Source organism: Haliotis rufescens, unplaced genomic scaffold, assembly GCF_023055435.1.
Source record: "Haliotis rufescens isolate VD_foot unplaced genomic scaffold, xgHalRufe1.0.p SCAF_4, whole genome shotgun sequence".
In the NCBI taxonomy this organism is placed as follows: domain Eukaryota; kingdom Metazoa; phylum Mollusca; class Gastropoda; order Lepetellida; family Haliotidae; genus Haliotis; species Haliotis rufescens.
Genome location: NW_025964112.1, coordinates 39338378 through 39365720, shown reverse-complemented (window position 1 = coordinate 39365720; position 27343 = coordinate 39338378). Strand labels below are relative to the sequence as shown.

Here is a 27343-nt window from a genome sequence, read left to right as displayed (position 1 = left end):
CAAAGGTGGAAACTGGTCAGTCAGTTAACTCCATTGCCTCGGGAAGATGCACTACACACTGAATCTTCACCAGCCCAACTAACCACCACTACACACTGAATCTTCACCAGCCCAACTAACCACCACTACACACTGAATCTTCACCAGCCCAACTAACCACCACTACACACTGAATCTTCACCAGCCCAACTAACCACCACTACACACTGAATCTTCACCAGCCCAACTAACCACCACTACACACTGAATCTTCACCAGCCCAACTAACCACTACCACTACACACTGAGTCTTCACCAGCCCAATTAACCACCACTACACACTGAATTTTCACCAGCCAAACTAACCGCCACTACACACTGAATCTTCACCAGCCCAACTAACCACCGCCACTACACACTGAATCTTCACCAGCCCAACTAACCACCACTAAACAATGAATCTTCACCAGCCAAACTAACCACCACTACACACTGAATCTTCACCAGCCCAACTAACCACCGCCACTACACACTGAATCTTCACTAGCCCAACTAACCACCACTACACACTGAATCTTCACCAGCCCAACTAACCACCACCACTACACACTGAATCTTCACCAGCCCAACTAACCACCACTACACACTGAATCTTCACCACCCCAACTAACCACCACTACACACTGAATCTTCACCAGCCCAACTAACCACCACTACACACTGAATCGTCACCAGCCAAACTAACCACCGCCACTACACATTGAATCTTCACCAGCCCAACTAACCACCACTACACATTGAATCTTCACCAGCCCAACTAACCACCACTACACATTGAATCTTCACCAGCCCAACTAACCACTACCACTACACACTGAATCTTCACCAGCCCAACTAACCACCACTACACACTGAATCTTCACCAGCCCAACTAACCACCACTACACACTGAATCTTCACCAGCCCAACTAACCACCACTACACATTGAATTTTCACCAGCCCAACTAACCACCACTACACACTGAATCTTCACTAGCCCAACTAACCACAACTACACACTGAATCTTCACCAGCCCAACTAACCACCGCCACTACACACTGAATCTTCACCAGCCCAACTAACCACCACTACACACTGTATCTTCACCAGCCCAACTACCCACCACTACACACTGAATCTTCACCAGCCCAACTAACCGCCACTACACACTGAATCTTCACCAGCCCAACTAACCACAACTACACACTGAATCTTCACCAGCCCAACTAACCACCGCCACTACACATTGAATCTTCACCAGCCCAACTAACCACCACTACACACTGAATCTTCACCAGCCCAACTACCCACCACTACACACTGAATCTTCACCAGCCCAACTAACCGCCACTACACACTGAATCTTCACCAGCCAAACTAACCACCACTACACACTGAATCTTCACCAGCCCAACTAACCACCACTACACATTGAATCTTCACCAGCCCAACTAACCACCACTACACACTGAATCTTCACCAGCCCAACTAACCACCACTACACACTGAATCTTCACCAGCCCAACTAACCACCACTACACATTGAATTTTCACCAGCCCAACTAACCACCACTACACACTGAATCTTCACTAGCCCAACTAACCACCACTAAACACTGAATCTTCACCAGCCCAACTAACCACAACTACACACTGAATCTTCACCAGCCCAACTAACCACCGCCACTACACACTGAATCTTCACCAGCCCAACTAACCACCACTACACACTGAATCTTCACCAGCCCAACTACCCACCACTACACACTGAATCTTCACCAGCCCAACTAACCGCCACTACACACTGAATCTTCACCAGCCCAACTAACCACCACTACACACTGAATCTTCACCAGCCCAACTAACCACCACTACACACTGAATCTTCACCAGCCCAACTAACCACCACTAAACATTGAATCTTCACCAGCCAAACTAACCACCACTACACACTGAATCTTCACCAGCCCAACTAACCACCGCCACTACACACTGAATCTTCACCAGCCCAACTAACCACCACCACTACACACTGAATCTTCACCAGCCCAACTAACCACCACTATACACTGAATCTTCACCACCCCAACTAACCACCACTACACACTGAATCTTCACCAGCCCAACTAACCACAACTACACACTGAATCTTCACCAGCCAAACTAACCACCGCCACTACACATTGAATCTTCACCAGCCCAACTAACCACCACCACACATTGAATCTTCACCAGCCCAACTAACCACCACTACACACTGAATCTTCACCAGCCCAACTAACCACCACTACACACTGAATCTTCACCAGCCCAACTAACCACCACTACACACTGAATCTTCACGAGCCCAACTAACCACCACTACACACTGAATCTTCACCAGCCCAACTAACCACCACTACACACTGAATCTTCACCAGCCCAACTAACCACTACCACTACACACTGAGTCTTCACCAGCCCAATTAACCACCACTACATACTGAATTTTCACCAGCCCAACTAACCACCACTACACACTGAATCTTCACCAGCCCAACTAACCACCACCACTACACACTGAATCTTCACCAGCCCAACTAACCACCACTACACATTGAATCTTCACCAGCCCAACTAACCACCACCACTACACACTGAATCTTCACCAGCCCAACTAACCACCGCCACTACACACTGAATCTTTACCAGCCCAACTAACCACCACTACACACTGAATCTTCACCAGCCCAACTAACCACCACCACTACACACTGAATTTTCACAAGCCCAACTAACCACCACTACACACTGAATCTTCACCAGCCCAACTAACCACCACTACACACTGAATCTTCACCAGCCCAACTAACCACCACTACACACTGAATCTTCACCAGCCCAACTAACCACTACCACTACACACTGAGTCTTCACCAGCCCAATTAACCACCACTACATACTGAATTTTCACCAGCCCAACTAACCACCACTACACACTGAATCTTCACCAGCCCAACTAACCACCGCCACTACACACTGAATCTTCACCAGCCCAACTAACCACTACCACTACACACTGAGTCTTCACCAGCCCAACTAACCACCACTACACACTGAATCTTCACCAGCCCAACTAACCACCACCACTACACACTGAATCTTCACCAGCCCAACTAACCACCACTACACACTGAATCTTCACCAGCCCAACTAACCACCACTACACACTGAATCTTCACCAGCCCAACTAACCACCACTACACACTGAATCTTCACCAGCCCAACTAACCACCACTACACACTGAATCTTCACCAGCACAACTAACCACCGCCACTACACACTGAATCTTCACCAGCCCAACTAACCACCACTACACACTGAATCTTCACCAGCTCAACTGACCACCACTACACACTGAATCTTCACCAGCCCAACTAACCACCACTACACAACTGAATCTTCACCAGCCCAACTATCCACCACTACACATTAGAGGGCTGGGTACCCCTGCCTACCCACACACCCATCCCTATGGATCCTCGTTGTTATGAAATCGTTGTGTAAATAAAACTGTTGAATTGTGTAAAGGTTTCTAGGCTCACGCTGTGTGGTTTACCTGCTACCCTTAATTATACGTGTACCTGGTTCCGGGCTGAATTGTATACACCTTATCATAGGTCAATAAGCAATCACGTGATGAGCCTGTTTTACTTGATCGCGTATGAATACAATAGCAACAATTTGGCCACGTGACCAGCTGTCACCTTCAGAATCCTGTTCATGTTATCAGTGGAGGTAAGTTTTGTTTTTTCCTTATCCTCAAAACACATTTCATATGTACGAAAGACGAAACAAGGACTCAGTACCTCATGCTTGTCGTTTTTTAAATGCCGCCTTGATTTACCCTGAATATTGCCGGCTGTGATAACCGCATCTCTATGCTACTTCCTCTAAACGATTTTGATTTTGTCTTTCCGCTACACAGAGACGCGGGCGTAGTTTTTTCGTCATAGATCCCGAGGCTCGCTAAATACATAAGGACCGCCTCCGTGGTTTAATGGTAGAGCGTCCGTCCGGAGAGCGGAAGGTCCGGGGTTCGATCCCCAGCCGCGTCATACCAAAAGACGTTAAAAGATGATATTTGTTGTTACCCTGTCTGGCGCTCGGCATGAAGGACTCGTCGGACAGGAGTCAGTATACTGTGTCTGAGTGGGGTATTCATGTTAAACTGTGGCATGGTATCTCAGTGTGCTAGCACTATAAATCGTCATCAGTCCAGACTAGTACAAGCAGCCACACACATTCACGTGCATGCACGTCGCTATATAAGTGCAATAATCTTGGACGCGACGTTTAACCCCATTTCACCTCACCTCACCTAAATACATAATGTTTATTCCTAATTTGGGGATATCTACCAACCCCAAACACACAAGCGTGATAACCTCTTTATCATTTAATGTCACTCTTCAATTCTGTGTTCGAAAACTCTCTTCCCATCTCTCACAAACATTACCTAAACATTGCATGTATCCTGGAATGTGCGCATTAATATATATTACGTCAGAAGGTAAGTGGTGTGTCAGTCGGACAGTGTCAACAGTCAATATAGCTCCAGCTGAAACATGTTTCTTATACAGTGGAGTAACTTAATATAGGCAAAACAACAACTGCCTCACAAATCATTTCTAGTTGCCTTCGCGGCAATCCACCCGTCTGTCCCCTAGAGTAACTGTCCGTTATCAAAGGGAAGCTAAACTAACCATAGTCTATGAGACGTCACGTTTGTTTATAGTCTGTCTGTCCTGTCATGACGTTACGAAGCGCGGCCCGATGTACACATAGCGACAACGCGAAACAAGGTAACATTCGGACATATTTTGGCCAAATCCAACTGTTATAATTTGGGGAAAACGTTCCAAGCCGCAGAGGTCTAGCCTACAAGCAGAGCTATAAAAAGTTGGAAACTGATCCCGCTTGGCTAGTGTCCTCGCTAAATTGTTTCGCAAATTATCTCCAAAGTTATCAAAACTTGTAAAATGCCTTGGCTACGTCACAGTTAGACATTGATTTTCAGTATTTTAGACTATTCTTTTGATAATGATAGCAATTATCACAGTAGTTTCTCAATATTCTCGATGGTTAATTCTGACACGATCGCCGAATGACAAGCGCGACGCCATGTTTGTTTCTAAACACTGAAAGTAGTCCCAACTTGACCTTTGACATTTGCATCTCTATCCGCATATGACCCCAACGGACATCGTTTTATCCGTTGGCTTTATCCTGCCGAAAAACCTACCCAGTATATGATAAATGTACTTATCGAGTTTGAAACTGGGCGGTAAAAAAATGTCATCCATTTTGGCGCTCATGAATGGCGAAGAAACATTCCTTACCTCTGGATGAAGCAAACCCGGTATGTACATTGAAAGTTGCATGATCTAGAAATAATTACACATATTTGAAGTTTTAGGAAGGGAATAATGTTGCCGTTTTCGATTCATGTACATTTTGGCTGGGTTGTTAGTGCGGGTTGTTCCGAATCGGAAATATCAGGAAAACACTCCGTAACTCGTGTAGCGAAAAGTCAATATATACATAGGCCTAATATTTATATAATAACAAAGTAAAACAGAAGCATTTGTCAAATGTAAATTACACATCTACATGCATTTTAGTCACGTCACTCCATTCAATAAATGCGCTATCACGTCGGAGTTTCTCAAAATTTTCCTACAAACCGCGGTACAGCTGTGCGGCGTCAAACAACAAAAACTTTCTTTTTTATGACAAATTGTGTGTAAGCGGTAGGACAGGACATTCTTACACTTCCTGAGATCACCTTGTGTCCATTCATATACTTTTCACCGCTAATTTGCATTTTACGCCCGATGGAATCCGTTTGGGCGGATAATCGAGACTGGTTATTCTCTGGCGTTGACGTTATATGTTATCACGGAATCATTATCACTTCTTTCAAATATAAGAGTTCGACTTATCAGGGTAAGTTTTACTTATTGTTCTACTCTTTGGACTATGAATTGAATTCGAGACAGCCGGGAGTTCGTAACATCAGTTCAAAACACCCACTTTAAACAAAGTAAAAACAGTTTGCCTGGACCGGGTTGTGAGTTCAACACAGCTAGGGTTTTGGACATATCCGAGTTCGAGAAAACGGGGTTCGACTGTATGGCATTAGTCACAACAACTTTGTCTATTTTCCACTTGCATCAGATAAGGCTGCCGGACTCCCTAAGTTTACACCTGCAACATGACTGCGAGATATCGGAAAGCAACGAACGGAGGAGGTGTTATAAAAAAATATTTCACGCACTACAATAGACTCTGTAACCCGAGAGTGCAATATTAAATACTAGCGTATCCCAGCTGATACGGTGGTTTGTAAGACATTGTTATCGGCACGTTTTGTTGTTGTCAGTATATGATTGGAAATTTGAATGCGCGCCATGCAACTCTTGCTCAATAGTTGTGTTGTTTGATTAGAGACACACCGTTCAAGGCCCCAGTAAAGCATTCAGTGAGTTTTATGGTAGACATGTGTGTGGGGGTGGGTGTTGGGGGTTGGGGGGGGGGATGTTGGATGTTGGTGGTGGTATTTCGAACCTTGACGCATCAGTGACAAAAATGACGTCCCTATTCTGTCTTGTACCATATGTTCCCGTGTTTTATTCAGGTGTACAATTGACTTCCTTCTGCATGTGTTTGTGACGGGTGCCAACGCGGCTGTTTGACTTGTACACAGCAGACGTAATACAAAATTAGCATATCGCTTTTAGTTTTCCGTAAAGTCCGTAAAATATTAGCAAGAGTTTTTATGACGCTCTTTGAAATCATCGCAGAAAGAGCAAGGTCAATTGTACATGTTGACACTGGAATATTGCTCGACATGAAGGGAAAGTGAACCATTGGAAAGTTTAAGTCATCCCTCTTGTCACACAGTCATATGGAAATCCCTTGTCACTTTGAATCTTTATGAAACAGATGAGGCTCCTTTATTTCTAGTTCTGGTGGGTAAATCAGAGGAAGGGAATTTCCTGTCTGATGGTTATTTAACGATATCAGATCATCGATCTACCTGAAGCTAAGTTAAACTTCTTGGCCAAAATGAATTGTTCTGACTTTGCCAATCCGACCAGAAATTCCGATTCATATTCATTAAGAAACACATCAGCAAGAAGGGGAGCACAGTTGGTGACCATGGGGACGCCAACTTCTTGCCTAACTGTCATTTTACATGGATGTCATCAATGAGGAAGTCCAACATTTCACATTTTGTTTTCTCAGTAAACTTCAGATGGCATTTTTGACAAATCCGAAAGTGGCAGGAAACATAAGCAAAGATCGGTGTGATTGTGTGTACCTAAGAATAGTAATGGGTCGTTATGTGGATTTGTCACCTTTAAGTGATACTAAATCTTTCGAAATAAAAGGAAAGTACTCCTTCGTAACAACAGTAGACTTGGTAGTTGAACTCTCTCGTTAATGACATCTGAAATAGGCTGGGACATGACATTCCAAAAGAATGGGGTGAGGTCTCCTCTTATTCTTTTTGAAATTTTGTTTCCTCTCTTTCTCTTTGAAATTCAAATTCCAGCTTTTTAAGTTCAAAACTTCAAACAGCAACGCCAATGCTTAATATGCCAAACGGTCTTCAAATGCTGCAACCTAAAAATCCACATGAAAGATACTGATTTCACAAATATCCCTGAATGAAATGCCAAAGTTTACCAAGGAATCGTCCAGGAATAAATTATAAATTCAGCTGAAAACAACACAAAATCAATGAATAATCAACAAATTACAATGAAACATACAGTTTTGGGCTTACAGTCAAAACAGGATCAAACAAGTGGCCGCTGCCACATGTAACATGCCTTACAATATACGTCAGTGCACTCATGACTGTCCAGAATGTTTCACCGTCGAATGTTTTGAAACAGGCCTGATTGTTGGACCCTGGCAGAACTTCGGTGTTGTCAGATTGTTATCCATTCCGCTCTTAGCACGTTGACGCAGATCGGGTCGGAAAAGCCTTGACTCGCCCCGGTGTCGCTTTTATTAAGATACTGCCAGCTTACTAGAAAGCGCCCATCCCGAAACTTCACGAACGATGAAGCCTGTAATGTCTGTCAACAACCAAGGGAGGTAACTCTAAATTCCACTCACTCGCTGCAGTCGCCGGTACTCGACATTTTATAAGCGCTTCAATCATTTGCTACTACAGACAGTCGCTTCAAATAAACTTATAAAATAAACAAATAAACAATCTCTGCTGCCTCATACACCTAATTATTTAGGACCTCTAAATATTGATTCCAGTTTGAAAACCTGTACAAGATGAAAACAATATGACGACCCCGAGGTAACCACTACTGGTTATTTTACTCTTAACGCTGCACAAGGGCTGTCTATTTTTCCATGACATACGAGACTGATAACCCAGGTAGCACTTCTGCATTAAAATAACAAACATCAAATAGATAGATGTTATATCTCATGACTAATGCTCAGTAGTATCCCTATGTTCACATAACACTTAACGCACATTATTCAAGGGCTGATGAATGTTTAGATTCAACCGTTATCAGAGGCGCCGATTCGACATGCAGAGTTGCGTCCCTTATGCATGCCGAAAACCTGCGATCGTTGTTTCGAATCCTAGATTTGCCTGATTATGTTTCTAGGTTTCTCGTCACCATACCCATGTGTTTCGCTAAAGTGTTAAACGTCTAAAACCTGCATTATCCCTTTGGGCTTTTCTCCCACATCAAGATGACCTGTGATACGAGGATAAGGTGGAAGTGGGCTCAGTTAAAAATCGTCTAGAATCATAAATGCTCACACATTATTTGTCAACATAACCCCTATGGGATGATACTTCTTTCGAAAGTAAAAACTTTGTTTATTTCCAGGTGCCAGAGGCATGTGTCCTTACGGGTGGAAGCGCTACCTGTGGCTAGCAATTGTGATAACATCCCTCACTCAGGCCATGCTCAGCCCTGCTGCCGTCCTCTCTGAAGGTAACACTCGTGTATGAGATAACACATGAAGCTATTTAACTGCTTACTTGTTTGCAAGAAAATATTGTAGGGGTCGTATAAATAGCGAATAGTCATTTTTTCTAAATGTTCAAAACAAGAATATTTTAAGTAATAATTCAAAGTTATTACATATTTTCCTTAATCTGTTAATGTTTTTGTCACATCTCGATATGAAAAGGGGTCATCTCAATATTTTGGCTTTTTGGTGAGTGAGTGAGTTGGGTTTAACGCCGTTTTTAACAGTATTACAGTTATATCGCGGGGTGTCGGCTTAATGTGGGAGGAAAGCCCGAAGTGATGCATTACTTGCATATTGTTAACCATTTCGGTGAAACCCACGAGCACGGGTATGGAGCTGACAAACCTAGAAACATAATCGGGGCGAACCACTTTGGCTTTTGTTTTAAACACTTATGATGTCTTTTTAGATTATGATAATATCGAATTCTTAGAAGCATTTCAAGTAAATAGAAACATAAAAATATCAAACTAAGTACAAATGGATATATTATATTCACACTAACACACTATATTCTCGACATACATGTGGCTTAGGAAACAAGGACTATAAAGAGTTACTGTTTAAGTGTAAGTGTAATGTATGTGAACAACTGAGTACATTCAAAACAAATATTGATGGTGCAGCAATTAATAAATAACCTAGTTCTAACACTAGAGGCATTGTGACGGCTGATAATTAATTTCAATTAATAATTTGGACACTTATCTGACCAGTACCTTCTTGGAATGTCTACATGACAATCGCCCTGGCCGCGGCATGAAGAGTTTGTAATTATTTTAACATTAGGACTGGATTGTATGACACTAGACACCGTGGCGCAATGTTTAAGAAAGCCTTAACCAATTTGGGATGCTTAAGACTCCTTGATCCTTTCTGACGGGGGTTTCCTTCACCGCTATTTTGCAAATTTTGTCAGACACTGTCATCTATTGATGTATAAACGTTTTCCAGTGGCAAGGCGACATTAGTTTTATACCAAGTCCATACAAACATATTCATGGGGCCTGAAAAACACATACAGGTCTCTGTACGGGTTCACAGAAAGAAAGTACGCATCCAACGAGTCTGACAAAGAAGTGAAATACGTAACTGCAATTTTTCAGATACAGAATCAGTTTATTCAGAATTCAAGGCCATCTGACCCATAGAACATTACATATGTCTAACATTTATAGGTGCATCTTAATATCTCCTTTAATACAAATAACTTTGTACATAACATTGGACAGCTCAAACAATTTTTTGTGAATTTAAAGACGTACATAAGTTTGCTGTACAAATAACGTTCTACTGCATGACATGGTCAATAAAATAGTACATATAATAATAATGAAATAGGATGTATTGAGACACAGTTGTTATTGGGATATGCTGTACAGTTTATGGGGCTGTCGGGTAGCCCAGTGGTTAAAGCGTTCGCTCGTTACACCGAAAACCCGGGTTCGATTCCCGACATGGGTACACTGTGTCAAGCCCATTTTTGATGTCCCCCGCCGTGATATTGCTGGAATATTGCTAAAAGCGGCGTAAAATTAAACTCACTCACTCACACTGTACAGTTTATGTTTCTCATGTTTTGTGAACTCTCAATATCTTATTTACATAAGGACGCAGACAGACGGCAAGAGCTGTCTTTGAAAAATCCTAATTCTTTGATGATTTTATAATTCCAGAAGATGAATCTGACAAAGATGTATTCATGTTTTTATACCGGAATGTTACGTCAGAGGTGGACCTATCACCAGAGGACGCTTTGAATTCCGACCTAATCCGCTCTGAGTACAACCTTCAACAGGAGCGAGAGAAAAGAGACATTGAGTCTTCAGGTGATGGTGAGTAGAGGTGGTGTCCCTGGCCCAGGACCTATCAAGCACACTGGTGCTTTCTACTACAGAATTATTCATAACTGTCTTCCCAGATCGAAACAGGTATCCGTCATCCCGGTTGACCCAAACGTGGATTGGATACCAACGTCTGCTGAGAGTGGCTGGCTAACATCTGATGAGTTAGATCCTGACGGAGGGGAGTGTGGAACAGGAGTAAAATATTTGTTAATAAGACTGGAAGAACACGGAAGACCAATTTTCAAACGTGTGTTAAGGTTTATAACGTGTCATCATATTCACCTTGAAAAACTTGAAGCACTCCCTGGAGCTGCTATTTTATGAAAACCAGCGGCTTGCCTATAATCCAGGGCATAGAAACCAGAACAGTACTATTCCCTGTAAGAGTAAACCAGGACAACATTCAGGGCATTTTAGAAAATATAACATTGTGGACATTTCAGTGGGCGCATTACTTACAAATCTGGCCTCAACAGGATTTCCTGTAATGAAATTGTCAATATTGTGCATTGTGGATGAACGCCTCAGCCCTCCTCTTCATGTCCTCAGTAGGGGGCACGGGTGGCCCAGTCGCCTAAGGCGCCGTGATTCGCTGTGCAGAGTTGCGTGTCTTGGGCACGCCAGAAACCTATGATTGTGGGTTCGAATCCCGGTTCGCTCCGATTATGTTTCTAGGTTTGTCAGCACCATACCCGTGCCCGTGGGTTTCACCGAAGTGGTAAACGTCTGAGACCTGCATCACTTCGGGCTTTCCTCCCACATTAAGCTGACACGCCGTGATATGACTGGAATACGGTTAAAAGCGGCGTTAAACCCAACTCACTCACTCACTCACTCATGTCTTCAGTGAGACGTTCCTGGGGTAGGCTATGCTATTCTCGGTGCAAGGCTTGTGGCACTTCCTGTAGATTAGCTACCGGTATATTTAGCGTCCGTATCTTGCGTCCCAGAATGCCCTAGATGTGTTCCAACGGGTCGATCTCATCTTATCTCATTGCGGGCTAAAGGAATGGTTGTGAAGGCGTTCTCCTGGATCCGGACCTGTCAGCCCAACGTTGTCTTCCTCGTAGGCGGGTCTGGTAGCCAGACGATGGTTTTCAAAATAGATCGGATCCAGGATTTGACGCATGTACCTGCCACCCATCAGATTCCCCTACACAGTGGTCATGTCCAACTTCTAGTCATGGGACTGACAACCCGACATCATGACTGGTCCTGCACCAAAGGGGACTGTGTGACGAAAGTTCCTTGGCATCTATGCAGTGTTATTTTTACCGTCAGACCCGAATACGCCCAGCTGTGACACGCAACAAGAACCTTCTCTCATCCGACCAGTGGATCTTCCTCGTCATCAGGTGGCATCTACACACCGCCACGTACCATGCCAACGGTTACTGTCATGGCGGTCTGACAGCATAGGACGTTTGATCGCATTCTTTGACCTGAAACATGTTGTTTGGGTCGATTTCAATGGCCGTGATGACAATTATCTGCGAGGCATCCAGTTCTCCTTCATAAGGGTACTGGTGCCAAAGAGTCGCAACCTTCGAGTGCCCTGGCCAGACCTTGGGCGGCCCTTTACCTCATTACTTTGCCGATTTGCTAATCCGCTTATACCCGAATGGTGGTAACCAAGCTGACGCCCAACCGCTTTGTAGGACGTTTTGTGTTAGCTCAATGTGGGAGGACATGTGGGAGGTCGTAGATGTTTACATCTTTGGTGAAACGTACAAGGATTGTTATGGTGACCCTAAATCAAGAATCATTAGTCAGAGTGAATCTGCAAATTCGAAACAAGGACCAGCGGATGATTCTGACACGCCTAAGGGACGTAACTGTACAAGATGTTTGGTGCCTTTGACGAACATATAATTTGTGCTCATGGCAGAATATATGTTCAGTGACTTCCTATTATGAGTTGAGGGTCTACCTAGTTATGTGACTAGGGTCTATTTAGGTATGTGTCCAGTGTCAACCTAGTAATGTGTCCAAGGTCAGCCTCGTCATGTGGCCAGTGTCAGCCTAGTTATGTGTCCAGGGTCAGCCTAGTTATGTGTCCAGGGTCTACCTAGTTATGTGTCCAGGGTCAGCCAAGTTATGTGTCCAGGGTCAGCCTAGTTATGTGTCCAAGGTCAGCCTCGTTATGTGTCAAGGGTCAGCCTAGTTATGTGTCAAGGGTCCGCTTAGTTATGTGTCCAGAGTCAGCCTAGTTATGTGTCCAGGGTCAGCCTAGTTATGTGTCCAAGGTCAGCCTAGTTATGTGCCCAGGGTCTACTTCGTTATCTGTCCAAGGTCAGCCTAGTTATGTGTCCAAGGTCAGTCTAGTTATGTGTCCAGTGTCAACCTAGTTATGTGTCCAGGGTCAGCTTAGTTATGTGTCCAGGGTCAGCCTAGTAATGTGTCCAGAGTCGGCCTAGTTATGTGTCCAGGGTCAGCCTAGTTATGTGTCAAGGGTCTTCTTAGTTATGTGTCCAAGGTCAGCCTAGTTATGTGTCCATGGTCAGCCTAGTCATGTGTCCAGGGTCTACCAAGTTATGTGTCCAAGGTCAGCCTAGTTATGTGTCCAGGGTCAGCCTAGTCATCTGTCAAGGGTCTTCTTAGTTATGTGTCCAAGGTCAGCATAGTTATGTGTCCAGGGTCAGCCTAGTCATGTGTCCAGGGTCTACCAAGTTATGTGTCCAAGGTCAGCCTAGTTATGTGTCCAGGGTCAGCCTAGTTATGTGTCCAGGGTCAGCCTAGTTATGTCTCCAGAGTCAGCCTAGTTATGTGTCCAGGGTCTACTTAGTTATGTGTCCAGGGTCAGCGTAGTTATGTGTCCAGGGTCAGCTTAGTTATGTGTCAATGGTCAACCTTGTTATGTGTCCAAGGTCAGCCTAGTTATGTGTCCAGGGTCTACTAAGTTATGTGTCCAGAGTCAGCGTAGTTATGTGTCCAGAGTCAGCTTAGTTATGCGTCCAGGGTCTACTTAGTTATGTGTCCAGGGTCAGCCTAGTTATGTGTCCAGGGTCTACTTAGTTATGTGTCCAGGGTCAGCCTAGTTATGTGTCCAGGGTCTTCTTAGTTATGTGTCCAGAGTCAGCCTAGTTATGTGTCCAGGGTCTTCTTAGTTATGTGTCCAGAGTCAGCCTAGTTATGTGTCCAGGGTCTACCTAGTTATGTGTCCAGGGTCAGCCTAGTTATGTGTCCAGAGTCAGCCTAGTTATGTGTCCAGAGTCAGCCTAGTTATGTGTCCAGAGTCAGCCTAGTTATGTGTCCAGGGTCAGCCTAGTTATGTGTCAAGGGTCAGCCTAGTTATGTGTCCAGAGTCAGCCTAGTTATGTGTCCAGAGTCAGCCTAGTTCTGTGTCCAGGGTCAGCCTAGTCATGTGTCCAGGGTCAGCCTAGTTATGTGTCCAGAGTCAGCCTAGTTATGTGTCCAGAGTCAGCCTAGTTATGTGTCCAGGGTCAGCCTAGTCATGTGTCCAGGGTCAGCCTAGTTATGTGTCCAGGGTCAGCCTAGTTATGTGTCCAAGGTCAGCCTAGTTATGTGTCCAGGGTCAGCCTAGTTATGTGTCCAAGGTTAGCCTAGTTATGTGTCCAGGGTCTACTTCGTTATCTGTCCAAGGTCAGCCTAGTTATGTGTCCAAGGTCAGTCTAGTTATGTGTCCAGGGTCAGCCTAGTTATGTGTCCAGGGTCAGCTTAGTTATGTGTCCAGGGTCAGCCTAGTAATGTGTCCAGAGTCAGCCTTGTTATGTGTCCAAAGTCAGCCTAGTTATGTGTCCAGGGTCAGCCTAGTTATGTGTCCAGGGTCAGCCTAGTTATGTGTCCAGAGTCAGCCTAGTTATGTGTCCAGGGTCAGCCTAGTTATGTGTCCAGGGTCAGCCTAGTCATGTGTCCAGGGTCAGCCTAGTTATGTGTCCAGGGTCAGCCTAGTTATGTGTCCAAGGTCAGCCTCGTTATGTGTCCAGGGTCAGCCTAGTTATGTGTCAAGGGTCTTCTTAGTTATGTGTCCAGAGTCAGCCTAGTTATGTGTCCAGGGTCAGCCTAGTTATGTGTCCAAGGTCAGCCTAGTTATGTGTCCAGGGTCTACTTCGTTATCTGTCCAAGGTCAGCCTAGTTATGTGTCCAAGGTCAGTCTAGTTATGTGTCCAGTGTCAGCCTAGTTATGTGTCCAGGGTCAGCTTAGTTATGTGTCCAGGGTCTACCTAGTTATGTGTCCAGGGTCAGCCTAGTTATGTGTCCAGAGTCAGCCTAGTTATGTGTCCAGAGTCAGCCTAGTTATGTGTCCAGAGTCAGCCTAGTTATGTGTCCAGGGTCAGCCTAGTTATGTGTCCAGGGTCAGCCTAGTTATGTGTCCACAGTCAGCCTAGTTATGTGTCCAGAGTCAGCCTAGTTATGTGTCCAGGGTCAGCCTAGTCATGTGTCCAGGGTCAGCCTAGTTATGTGTCCAGGGTCAGCCTAGTCATGTGTCCAGGGTCAGCCTAGTTATGTGTCCAAGGTCACCCTAGTTATGTGTCCATGGTCAACCTTGTTATGTGTCCAAGGTCAGCCTAGTTATGTGTCCAAGGTCAGCCTAGTTATATGTCCAGAGTCAGCCTAGTTATGTGTCCAGGGTCAGCCTAGTTATTTGTTCAGAGTCAGCCTAGTTATGTGTCCAGGGTCAGCCTAGTTATGTGTCCAGGGTCAGCCTAGTTATGTGTCCAGGGTCAGCCTAGTTATGTGTCCAGAGTCAGCCTAGTTATGTGTCCAGGGTCAGCCTAGTTATGTGTCCAGAGTCAGCCTAGTTATGTGTCCAGGGTCAGCCTAGTTATGTGTCCAGGGTCAGCCTAGTTATGTGTCCAGGGTCAGCCTAGTCATGTGTCCAGGGTCAGCCTAGTTATGTGTCAAAGGTCAGCCTAGTTATGTGTCAATGGTCAACCTTGTTATGTGTCTAAGGTCAGCCTAGTAATGTGTCCAGGGTCTACTTAGTTATGTGTCCAGGGTCAGCCTAGTTATGTGTCCAGGGTCTTCTTAGTTATGTGTCCAGAGTCAGCCTAGTTATGTGTCCAGGGTCAGCCTAGTTATGTGTCTAGGGTCTACTTAGTTATGTGTCCAGGGTCAGCCTAGTTATGTGTCCAGAGTCAGCCTAGTTATGTGTCCAGAGTCAGCCTAGTTATGTGTCCAGAGTCAGCCTAGTTATGTGTCCAGGGTCTACCTAGTTATGTGTCCAGAGTCAGCCTAGTTATGTGTCCAGAGTCAGCCTAGTTATGTGTTCAGGGTCAGCCTAGTTATGTGTCCAGGGTCAGCCTAGTTATGTGTCCAGGGTCAGCCTAGTCATGTGTCCAGGGTCAGCCTAGTTATGTGTCCAGGGTCAGCCTAGTTATGTGTCCAAGGTCAGCCTCGTTATGTGTCCAGGGTCAGCCTAGTTATGTGTCAAGGGTCTTCTTAGTTATGTGTCCAGAGTCAGCCTAGTTATGTGTCCAGGGTCAGCCTAGTTATGTGTCCAAGGTCAGCCTAGTTATGTGTCCAGGGTCTACTTCGTTATCTGTCCAAGGTCAGCCTAGTTATGGGTCCAAGGTCAGTCTAGTTATGTGTCCAGGGTCAGCCTAGTTATGTGTCCAGGGTCAGCTTAGTAATGTGTCCAGGGTCAGCCTAGTAATGTGTCCAGAGTCAGCCTAGTTATGTGTCCAGAGTCAGCCTAGTTATGTGTCCAGAGTCAGCCTAGTTATGTGTCCAGGGTCAGCCTAGTCATGTGTCCAGGGTCAGCCTAGTTATGTGTCCAGGGTCAGCCTAGTTATGTGTCCAAGGTCAGCCTCGTTATGTGTCCAGGGTCAGCCTAGTTATGTGTCAAGGGTCTTCTTAGTTATGTGTCCAGCGTCAGCCTAGTTATGTGTCCAGGGTCAGCCTAGTTATGTGTCCAAGGTCAGCCTAGTTATGTGTCCAGGGTCTACTTCGTTATCTGTCCAAGGTCAGCCTAGTTATGTGTCCATGGTCTTCTTAGTTATGTGTCCAAGGTCAGCCTAGTTATGTGTCCAGAGTCAGCCTAGTTATGTGTCCAGAGTCAGCCTAGTTATGTGTCCAGGGTCAGCCTAGTTATGTGTCCATGGTCAACCTTGTTATGTGTCCAAGGTCAGCATAGTTATGTGTCCAGGGTCAGCCTAGTTATTTGCCCAGAGCCAGCCTAGTTATGTGTCCAGGGTCAGCCTAGTCATGTGTCCAGGGTCAGCCTAGTCATGTGTCCAGGGTCAGCCTAGTTATGTGTCCAGGGTCAGCCTTGTTATGTGTCCAAGGTCAGCCTAGTTATGTGTCCAAGGTGAGCCTAGTTATGTGTCCAGAGTCAGCCTAGTTATGTGTCCAGGGTCTACTTAGTTATGTGTCCTTTATCTACTTAGTTATGTATCCATGGTCTTCTTAGTTATGTGTCCATGGTCTACTTAGTTATGTGTCCAGGGTCTACTTAGTTATATGTCCATGGTCTACTTAGTTATGTGTCCATGGTCTACTTAGTTATGTGTCCAGGGTCTACTTAGTTATGTGTCCATGGTCTACTTAGTTATGTGTCCAGGGTCAGCCTTGTTATGTGTCCATGGTCAGCCTAGTTATGTGTCCAGGGTCAGCCTTGTTATGTGTCCATGGTCAGCCTAGTTATGTGTCCAGAGTCAGCCTAGTTATGTGTCCAGGGTCAGCCTAGTTATGTGTCCAGAGTCAGCCTAGTTATGTGTCCAGGGTCAGCCTAGTCATGTGTCCAGGGTCAGCCTAGTCATGTGTCCAGGGTCAGCCTAGTTATGTGTCCAGGGTCAGCCTAGTTATGTGTCCAGAGTCAGACTAGTTATCTGTCCAAGGTCAGCCTAGTTATGTATCGAGGGTCTACTTAGTTATGTGTCCAGGGTCAGCCTAGTTATGTGTCCAGGGTCTTCTTAGTTATGTGTCCAAGGTCAGCCTAGTTATGTGTCCAAGGTCAGCCTAGTTATGTGTCCAGGGTCAGCCTAGTTATGTGTCCAAGGTCAGCCTAGTTATGTGCCAATGGTCAACCTTGTTATGTGTCCAAGGTCAGCCTAGTTATGTGTCAAGGGTCTTCTTAGTTATGTGTCCAGAGCCAGCGTAGTTATGTGTCCAGGGTCAGCCTAGTTATGTGTCCAGGGTCTACCTAGTTATGTGTCCAGGGTCAGCCTAGTTATGTGTCCAGAGTCAGCCTAGTTATGTGTCCAGGGTCTACTTAGTTATGTGTCCAGGGTCAGCCTAGTTATGTGTCCAGGGTCTACTTAGTTATGTGTCCAGGGTCAGCCTAGTTATTTGTCCAGGGTCTTCTTAGTTATGTGTCCAGAGTCAGCCTAGTTATGTGTCCAGGGTCAGCCTAGTTATGTGTCCAGGGTCTACCTAGTTATGTGTCCAGGGTCAGCCTAGTTATGTGTCCAGAGTCAGCCTAGTTATGTGTCCAGAGTCAGCCTAGTTATGTGTCCAGAGTCAGCCTAGTTATGTGTCCAGGGTCAGCCTAGTCATGTGTCCAGGGTCAGCCTAGTTATGTGTCCAGGGTCAGCCTAGTCATGTGTCCAGGGTCAGCCTAGTTATGTGTCCAAGGTCAGCCTAGTTATGTGTCCATGGTCAACCTTGTTATGTGTCCAAGGTCAGCCTAGTTATGTGTCCAAGGTCAGCCTAGTTATGTGTCCAGAGTCAGCCTAGTTATGTGTCCAGGGTCAGCCTAGTTATTTGCCCAGAGCCAGCCTTGTTATGTGTCCAGGGTCAGCCTAGTCATGTGTCCAGGGTCAGCCTAGTTATGTGTCCAGGGTCAGCCTAGTCATGTGTCCAGGGTCAGCCTAGTTATGTGTCCAAGGTCAGCCTAGTTATGTGCCCATGGTCAACCTTGTTATGTGTCCAAGGTGAGCCTAGTTATGTGTCGAAGGTGAGCCTAGTTATGTGTCCAGAGTCAGCCTAGTTATGTGTCCAGGGTTCACTTAGTTATGTGTCCTTTATCTACTTAGTTATGTGTCCATGGTCTTCTTAGTTATGTGTCCATGGTCTACTTAGATATGTGTCCAGGGTCTACTTAGTTATATGTCCATAGTCTACTTAGTTATGTGTCCTTGGTCTACTTAGTTATGTGTCCAGGGTCTACTTAGTTATGTGTCCATGGTCTACTTAGTTATGTGTCCAGGGTCAGCCTTGTTATGTGTCCATGGTCAGCCTAGTTATGTGTCCAGGGTCAGCCTAGTTATGTGTCCATGGTCAGCCTAGTTATGTGTCCAGGGTCAGCCTAGTATAGTGTGTCCATTGTCTATTTAGTTATGTGTCCAGGGTCTACTTAGTTATATGTCCATGGTCTACTTAGTTATGTGTCCATGGTCTTCTTAGTTATGTGTCCAGGGTCAGCCTAGTAATGTGTCCAGGGTCAGCCTAGTTATGTGTCCAGAGTCAGCCTAGTTATGTGTCCAGGGTCAGCCTAATCATGTGTCCAGGGTCAGCCTAGTTATGTGTCCAGGGTCAGCCTAGTTATGTGTCCAGGGTCAGCCTAGTTATGTGTCCAGGGTCAGCCTAGTTATGTGTCCATGGTCAGCCTAGTTATGTGTCCAGCGTCAGCCTAGTTATGTGTCCATGGTCTACTTAGTTATGTGTCCATGGTCTACTTAGTTATGTGTCTAGGGTCAGCCTTGTTATGTGTCCATGGTCAGCCTAGTTATGTGTCCAGGGTCAGCCTAGTTATGTGTCCAGAGTCAGACTAGTTATCTGTCCAAGGTCAGCCTAGTTATGTATCCAGGGTCTACTTAGTTATGTGTCCAGGGTCAGCCTAGTTATGTGTCTAGGGTCAGCCTAGTTATGTGTCCAGGGTCTTCTTAGTTATGTGTCCAAGGTCAGCCTAGTTATGTGTCCAAGGTAAGCCTAGTTATGTGACCAGGGTTTACTTAGTTATGTGTCCAGGGTCTTCTTAGTTGTGTCCAAGGTCAGCCTAGTTATGTGTCCAGGGTCAGCCTAGTGATGTGTCCAGGGTCAGCCTAGTTATGTTTCGAGGGTCAGCTTAGTTATGTGTCCAAGGTCAGCCTAGTTATGTGTCCAGGGTCAGCCTAGTCATGTGTCCAGGGTCAGCCTAGTTATATGTCCAGGGTCAGCCTAGTCATGTGTCCAGGGTCAGCCTAGTTATGTGTCCAGGGTCAGCCTAGTTATGTGTCCAAGGTCAGCCTAGTTATGTGTCCAAGGTCAGCCTACTTATGTGTCCAGGGTCTATTTAATCATGTGGCTAGGGTTTATATATTTATTTGTCCAGAGTCTACCTGGTTACATGTTACAAAGTACTGGTAATAGGTTTATGTTAACGTAATGCGCTTCGTGTTTCAGATGTCAACGAATGTTTGGATCAAGTTCTCAACACGTGTCTACAGAATTGCACCAACACCGATGGAGGATTTAATTGCTCCTGTTTTGATGGCTTCGAGGGGACGGGTAACAACTGCACTGGTGAGAGATTTGTAACGATTTAGCTGGTAGAAATACAGACATATACTCATATGTTAAAGTCTCTCTTTCGTAATGTATAAAATACACATATGCTCTGAATATAGTTTGTTGTAACTTGGGGTGTTTCTGTAGATGCAGTCATTATCCGACGGTACATTTACCAAATAAAGTTATATTTTTAAAATGTCGTTTAACACTGATTGTGATAAAGCGTGTATTGCAAATACAGTTCTATATTAAATATCCCTCATCAGATTATTATCTAGTGTCCAAATGATGTGTAATAAGGTCAGATGTAACCGTGTGATGCTTTAGAAGCTGATTGGAGAGTGCGTGTTAGTGAAGGGAGAGAAGTTTAGAGAGGTGAAAGTGCAAGCGAGAGGGATGAGAGACACGTGTGATGAGTTGATAGACTGTTGAGCTAGACAAGGAACTGGAACAACAGGAGGTAAGTCGTCAGGGGATACTCCGATGCCACCACTGCAGGATAGGAAAGATGGTCCAGACACCGATCCAAGGTATGTGTCATGCAGGTGGTCTTGCAATACATGGCTACCGGGTTGAGTCCCGTAAATTTCCACTCTACATGTTTTTGTCGTATGCAAATATAAAGTCATAAAATTAGATAAACCGTGTTTAATGGTTCTGTTGTATTAGGCAGGAATTGATGATTTCCATGGGGTGTGTGCTGTGGAGAACATCCCATCCCCCATGGAAATAAACCCATAACAATTTAAGGCAAACAAAGAATGATTTGGCAACAGAACAATATATTAATATCCATGACACATGAATTTACCATGACAGTGTGCTCTGTAACACACGTGCTCTGTAAACGTCATCTCAGCCTGAAAGTGGCGTTGGGCATGACCACCATTAGCAGTGACACAAGTTTGATAGCGACGCTCCATTGACGACACAAGGAAGGCTTTTAGGATGTCCTTCCAGATCTGGACCAAGGGCTGTCGCAGCTGGACCAACGTCACCGGTTGACTTGTAAGTCGACATAAACGATGTTTCATTCCACACAGGTTCTTTGGGCGTCAGACCTGGCGAACAGCTGGTCAAGGGAGCGTGGAAATGTTCTGTTGTCCAATGATGTACGTGACCACGCGTGCAACGTGAGAGCGGCCCCTGGTGTTGATGGTACCGACCCCAGAGTGACTGTATAGTGTTACAATGAACACGAAAACGCCTAACAACGTTTTGTGCAATTTCGGTTTTAAGCATTCCAATTGCACGCAACCACTATATTTCGTTTTGTTTGTTTTGTTAGTTTGTTTGGTTAGCGCCGCACTCAACAATATTCAAGCTATATGACGGCGGTCTGTAAATAATCGCGTCTGGACCAGACAATCCAGTAATTGATATCATGAGCTTCGATCCACGTAGTTGGGATACGAAGGCATACATCAACCAAGTCAGCCACTATATTTCAGATACGCGTCACCCAAAGTTGCTTTTCACAGATAAGCATGTCAATGAGTTACTTACTCTGTTTGAATTGACTCGGTACCACGTGTACTGTGAATGTGTGACGAATTTCTTACTCATGGGATTTTATGCATGCAATGACCAGGATGCAATTTCAGGGTCGTCATGGGTCATCAGGACAAGGTGTTTGTACATCTTTAAGATTCTATAGCAATTTTATTGTAATTTGATCCTTTCTAGTGCATATGAATTTATGGTGCATATATATTTTCGCTCTGTTAAAAATGAAAGAAAGTTTCAGAGCCTCTCTGTTTCAGAAGGATATGCACAAAAGAAGGAACGCTGACGACATCTTCGTTTTTTCCCAGTCTTGTGCCATCTCTCCGTATTTGTCACCTTGCTTAACGTCTTCCATCAGCTACGAATATTGGACTGTACATGTCCGTACGAATATACATAATAACGATTGGAAAACGTTCAAAATCCATGACCAGTTTTGAAAGTTTTTGGTCAAGATTCCAATGATAAACCGTTTCTATATACCTTAACATGCAACAAAACTTCTCAGTTGTATCTTGAAGCAAAGGCAGTTAATTTTTCATTTTGTTTCAAAAAGTCCTCCCAGTGAAGCGGGGCAGGAGCAATGCCCAGAATCAAGTGGATGGCCTGGTACCCCTGAGGTCACTTCAATGGTACGGTTAATGTAAGTAGACATTGCTTTTTTGAATGTTCAGACACTCTCCCGCTTGGTGTAATCAGAGCCTCTCGGATCCGTTGTTTTAAATTGCCATACCAGCTGTTCCAACCGTTCATACGTTGAACCCGTGAAGATCTGGGTTAGAATAGGTCTTTTGCACCCCAACGAGGCGACTATGCTTGTTGTGAGAGGCGACTTCCGGGATCGGGTGGTCGGGCTCGCTGACTAGGTTGATGCATGTCATCGATCCCAATTGCGTGGGTCGATGCTCATGATATCAATCACTGGATTGTCTGGTCCAGACTCGATTATTTACGGACCGCTGTCATATAGCTGTAATACTGCAGAGTGCGGCGTTAAACAACAATCAAATTATCCGTGGATACTTTTCTTTTGTATAAAAAGACGACAAAAGTACAGGGACACACCAGAACAAGAGGGAGACGCAACACTATGAAAACATCAATGGTTGGAGATTTGGTGTACGACTTGTACGTTGTGAAACGGGAAATGACAAGACATACACAGGGGATACCATGAGTAAACAAAGGAATGGATGCTTACGATCAAAACGATCTGTAGAGCTTCAACAAAGAGAATGCCTTAACAATGAGACAAATGGACGCTATGTAATGCACACAGCTCGACCCCAATACTAAACAGTCCATCTGAGTCTATAACATTTACAATTCCTTCAGGAAATAATATACACTGAGGAGCAAAAGAAAATATACCTTGCAGCCCATTTTGTCATGTTTGATATTTAATTGAAAATATCTTAAGTTAGCGATAACTGTATTCGGCACTAAGAGTATTTCTCCATGGTTATATTGTTAATAAATATAATTTGATTCAGCTTTTTTCCGTCTAGTATTCATTCAATAATTTTACAAACTGTTGTAGGAATGAACGATGGTTAAATAGACATAATCAAATATAACAGTTCTTTCAATTTTCAATTTCACAAAAACAATCTAACACTATCAATGACCCTTCGGTTTGTAATGTGGGCTCCTTCCAATCACATATAATGTATGACTTTATTAGGTAAAGGGCCACCGGCCCATTATACAGTGACAATACATACATAAGATACCTGGCTGGACATTTGGATTATGAGTGAGATCGACAGATGGTGGCATGTCTGTACTGTAGGAGAAATAAATAATATTTTGGGATATGAGTCTAACTGGCATAGAAGGGGGCATTCCAAGCAAGGGTGATACTCACATTCTTGTGCACAGAGTATACAGAAATGATATATATCCTAGCACAATACAAAAACAAAATATTACAATATCTCATTTCAGAGATTTAATCGGGGCCCAGATCAAGTCACCTCCTCCAGCGGTAAGAAGACAGTAGAGTATTATCACAATGCCACGCGATCGCGATGCAATTGAGGTGAAGATTTTGTTGCCCACAAATATGTTTCACGTGACAGTGGAATCAGGGAGAGGGTTACTGGATGTGTAGCAGACATATTGGACATTAGGGCCTCGTTCGAATACAGAAAGCCCTTCCTTCCATTCAGGTGGTCCTCTGAGAGTGAGTGAGTGGTTGAATTGCAGAAATAGATGTATACATTCTTGAATACACAATACGCTTCTACTAACGGAGGTTCGTGCTAAGACCGTCATATATAGACTTACTGATATGCCAGGATAAGTTGAGTTGTGACCCGACAGTTAACTCCGTATGACTATGTATGAGGTCCGCCCACTTGCGCGTACCATTGTGAAGAAGTTGGTAGTGGATGGTCAGCGACAAATAGTATGATGGATGTGTGTGTGTCGTAACTCGGATAACGAACGAGTTCTATTGTTGGGTTCAAAAACACATAATAGTACGTGCTGGTGTGACGTACCCGATGACTGAAAACGCCGATAACAAATTTCTATAGATAACAACAATTGAGAAGTATCGCGACAATGAAGGGAATTCATTTCCTTTTAAAATGGAATACTTTTTGTAAGCCCAGAGAGCAATAATCAATAGAGTCATGTCATTCATCACATTATTGTGAAGGTTGAGAACATGGTGATAGTTGACTCAAGGACATACTTCTTAATTATCCCCATGTGATTGTTTATGGGATTTCAGATTGCTGAAAACGTAATATTGCCAGCTGGATTTACAATGATATAATTGGATAATCACAGCACTAGTCTTCACATCTTGATGCCTTTTAGCATAGATCAAACAGACAAGTGGCAATGCTAACTTTTGACAATTTCGGGTTTGACCACCATTTGCGTTGAAACAGGTGAGGCAGCGGCGGGGCATTGACGACACCAGATGACAGCCTGGGGGATGTAGTTCCAAACGTGAACCAAACATTGGCCCAAATGAGCTAGAGTTTCTGGTCATGTCGTAGGCGTCGTGCTTCTCATCCCAGACATGTTTTATTGGGAAAGAGGTCTGGAGAAACAGCCGGAATTGGCAGTACAGCAGTGTTATGCTGCTTCGAAATGCATGTTACAGCACGTGCAACTTGTGTGCCATCTTCCCGAGGCAAGAGCGTCCACTAGCATTTTTATCTGGATTCAACCCTTGCCATATCAAGCCCAATTTCCTGTGCTTAATATGATTGGATTATCAGAGAACGTTTCACAAAATCCACGACTGATACACATTCGCGTGAAAGTGTTTTACCGCTGCCTGTCTTTGTTGACACGAATGTGTCTCTTTTATCTTTTGAACCCCGCATCGATTGCCTATGTTTTTGTGTCAGGGATGAAATCGCGAATGTTTTCGTTATCTGTACGACCAGGTCGTTGCCTATGGTAGTGGAGCAATACGAGATAAGAACAGCAATCTAATTGGTAATTGAGTTTTCATTAGAAGGGGCACAACTCGTGATCTACGCGAGGTGGCGCCATGATCGAGCCAAAAATGTAGCCTTGATGTGGCATGGGTAGAAACTAGGCTTTGATATAGTCTAGTGGACATGTTTGCACCTGGAAGATGCTTGCGGGCAGGCATTATCCTGCTGCAACGTGACGTTACATCCCTGCATTTGCATAAAAGGTAGAACATGATCTCAACGAGTTGTGATGCAACCCCATACCATTACACTTCCACCCCCACTGACGACGTTGAGTAACGCAAGCGTCGTTGAAACGCTCTTCTGGGCGCCTGTTGACCCTTGCGCGACCATTAGAGCTGTCCAGGACCCATCTGAGAACAGTATACTGTCCCAGTCTTATCTTCCTGAACCTCAGATGCTGTCTGTCTACACCAAGATTGGCGTACCTGACGATGACGTGGAAGGAAAAGTGGGCGTATCGCTGGAAGTCAGCGTCGGATGTTGTGCTCCCCTAACCGGTTGCATACGGCTCTGTCACTAATTGGTCTCAACCCAGGAATTGTCCGAGTTGTTAATATGGCAGTTTGGTATCGATTCCGAAGATGCACCAACCGAATATGGTTGTCTTGTTGACGTGGCGTCACACGTGGACGACCGGCACGTGGTAAGTCAGTCTCCACAAAAATGTTTCAGTGAACATTAAAATGTCTGGCAACTTCATTTTGCGAATTTCTGTTTGCAGCATACCCACGGCGCGTGTACATTAAGTTTCAGCAAGCGTTATTTACGGTTAAGTGGTGTGTTTTTTTCTAATGAGTACCTGATAGCTAAGCAATCATTGTGTGCTGTTCACATTCACGTGCGAGTATCATGCTCTCAACAAACACGTAAACATCCAAATTGTGCGCCGTGCGTGCATATGCAGGTGCAAATAGTGAATCACGACAATTAAATTTATTTTTATTGAACTTGTCTAAAGCATAGTTACTTTTTCCGTAGAATATAGTCATATTGAGTTGTGTTATCTTTCAGTTCACAAGCAGACACATTCAGTGCGTGAGGAACAAAGATTCAACACACTTGCCAGGCAATACACAGAGAGCATACGCCGTCACGATATGGTGGTCGACAGAACTGCACCCCTGCCCACCAATTGGGCAATCTTATAATAAAAAGACCCGGTCGTGATAAAGTGACAGAAACCCACTTGCGATTCCTGATGCAAAATCAAATGTCAGTTCTCATACTCTCAGAACACAAACATATTTTCAGGAATGTCACTTTCTTCAGTAATATTGAGAAGTTGACGTACATAATAGTTTCTATCGAAAGAAACACCCTACGACGAAATTGTCGCACCAACTGTGGTCAAAGTGTGCGTTTGAATCAATTGCGGAAGTGTTGTAACAGGCCTGGTTCTGTTAATTCTAACGCAATCAATGAAGTGACAATACTTGATGTCGGAACATCTTGGGAAAACCGAGAAGAGCGCACACCACATCCGCCCGAACTAGGTGCAACCGATAGAATCATACAGCGATTATCTCCCTTACTTTCATTGCAGTCGCCATTTCGGTTCTTATCACCAGAGACCATATAATAGATTATTATATATAATAATCTATTATTATCCATTATATGATCTCTGTTATCACTTAAACCCGTTTGCATACGCATGTTGTACATATTTATAACACATAGCTGACGGTAACCTATTCGTTTAATGCAAATCTGTAGTGGTCAAGAACCGGACTTGGTTTTTTTGTACACGAAAACACATGTAATCTTGAAAAAGAAATAAATGTTTTTGTTTCATTGATTCATAGTCTGCGTTTTACAGTTTCATGGAATGTTCTTGTGGTTTTAACAATATCTCTTTTCTAAAATACCATCTCACCTCCCCGAGAATGGTCTACAAGTGAGATTTTAGACCGCTTTTATGTTACACAGTATATCTACACCGACACTGGCTGAGGACAAGCAGAATAAGATTCAACTTTTAACCTGCGTAATAACTATGTTAAGGAGCTGGAGTTTCATGTCAACATTACTAACATAAGAAAA

General features: G+C 44.3%; 1 protein-coding gene across 2 annotated transcripts; it reads left to right on the top strand.

The window, feature by feature from the left end:
- Positions 1–4780: 4780 nt before the first annotated feature.
- On the top strand, positions 4781–27098 carry LOC124134659. 2 transcript variants are annotated; one of them, XM_048382109.1, is made up of 8 exons: positions 4781–4865; positions 8940–9047; positions 10764–10922; positions 20220–20339; positions 22390–22476; positions 23781–23820; positions 25695–25943; positions 26312–27098. In XM_048382109.1, exons 1-5 carry the CDS (start codon positions 4814–4816, stop codon positions 22473–22475), a joined length of 525 nt encoding a protein of 174 aa, XP_048238066.1. In that variant the 5' UTR covers positions 4781–4813; the 3' UTR covers position 22476; positions 23781–23820; positions 25695–25943; positions 26312–27098. The 2 variants fall into 2 exon arrangements, with proteins under 2 accessions (XP_048238066.1, XP_048238065.1); XM_048382108.1 differs by having other exon boundaries at positions 23781–25943.
- Positions 27099–27343: the final 245 nt, after the last annotated feature.

What these genes read in the sequence shown, in the direction of transcription:
- LOC124134659 (XM_048382109.1), top strand. Translation starts at nt 4,814, where the DNA reads ATGACGTTACGAAGCGCGGCCCGATGTACACATAGCGACAACGCGAAA. An exon ending in TAGCGACAACGCGAAACAAG is followed by an intron (nt 4,866 to 8,939) that starts GTAACATTCGGA and finishes GTTTATTTCCAG; the next exon opens with GTGCCAGAGGCATGTGTCCT. An exon ending in GACGGGTAACAACTGCACTG is followed by an intron (nt 20,340 to 22,389) that starts GTGAGAGATTTG and finishes TGTTTCAAAAAG; the next exon opens with TCCTCCCAGTGAAGCGGGGC.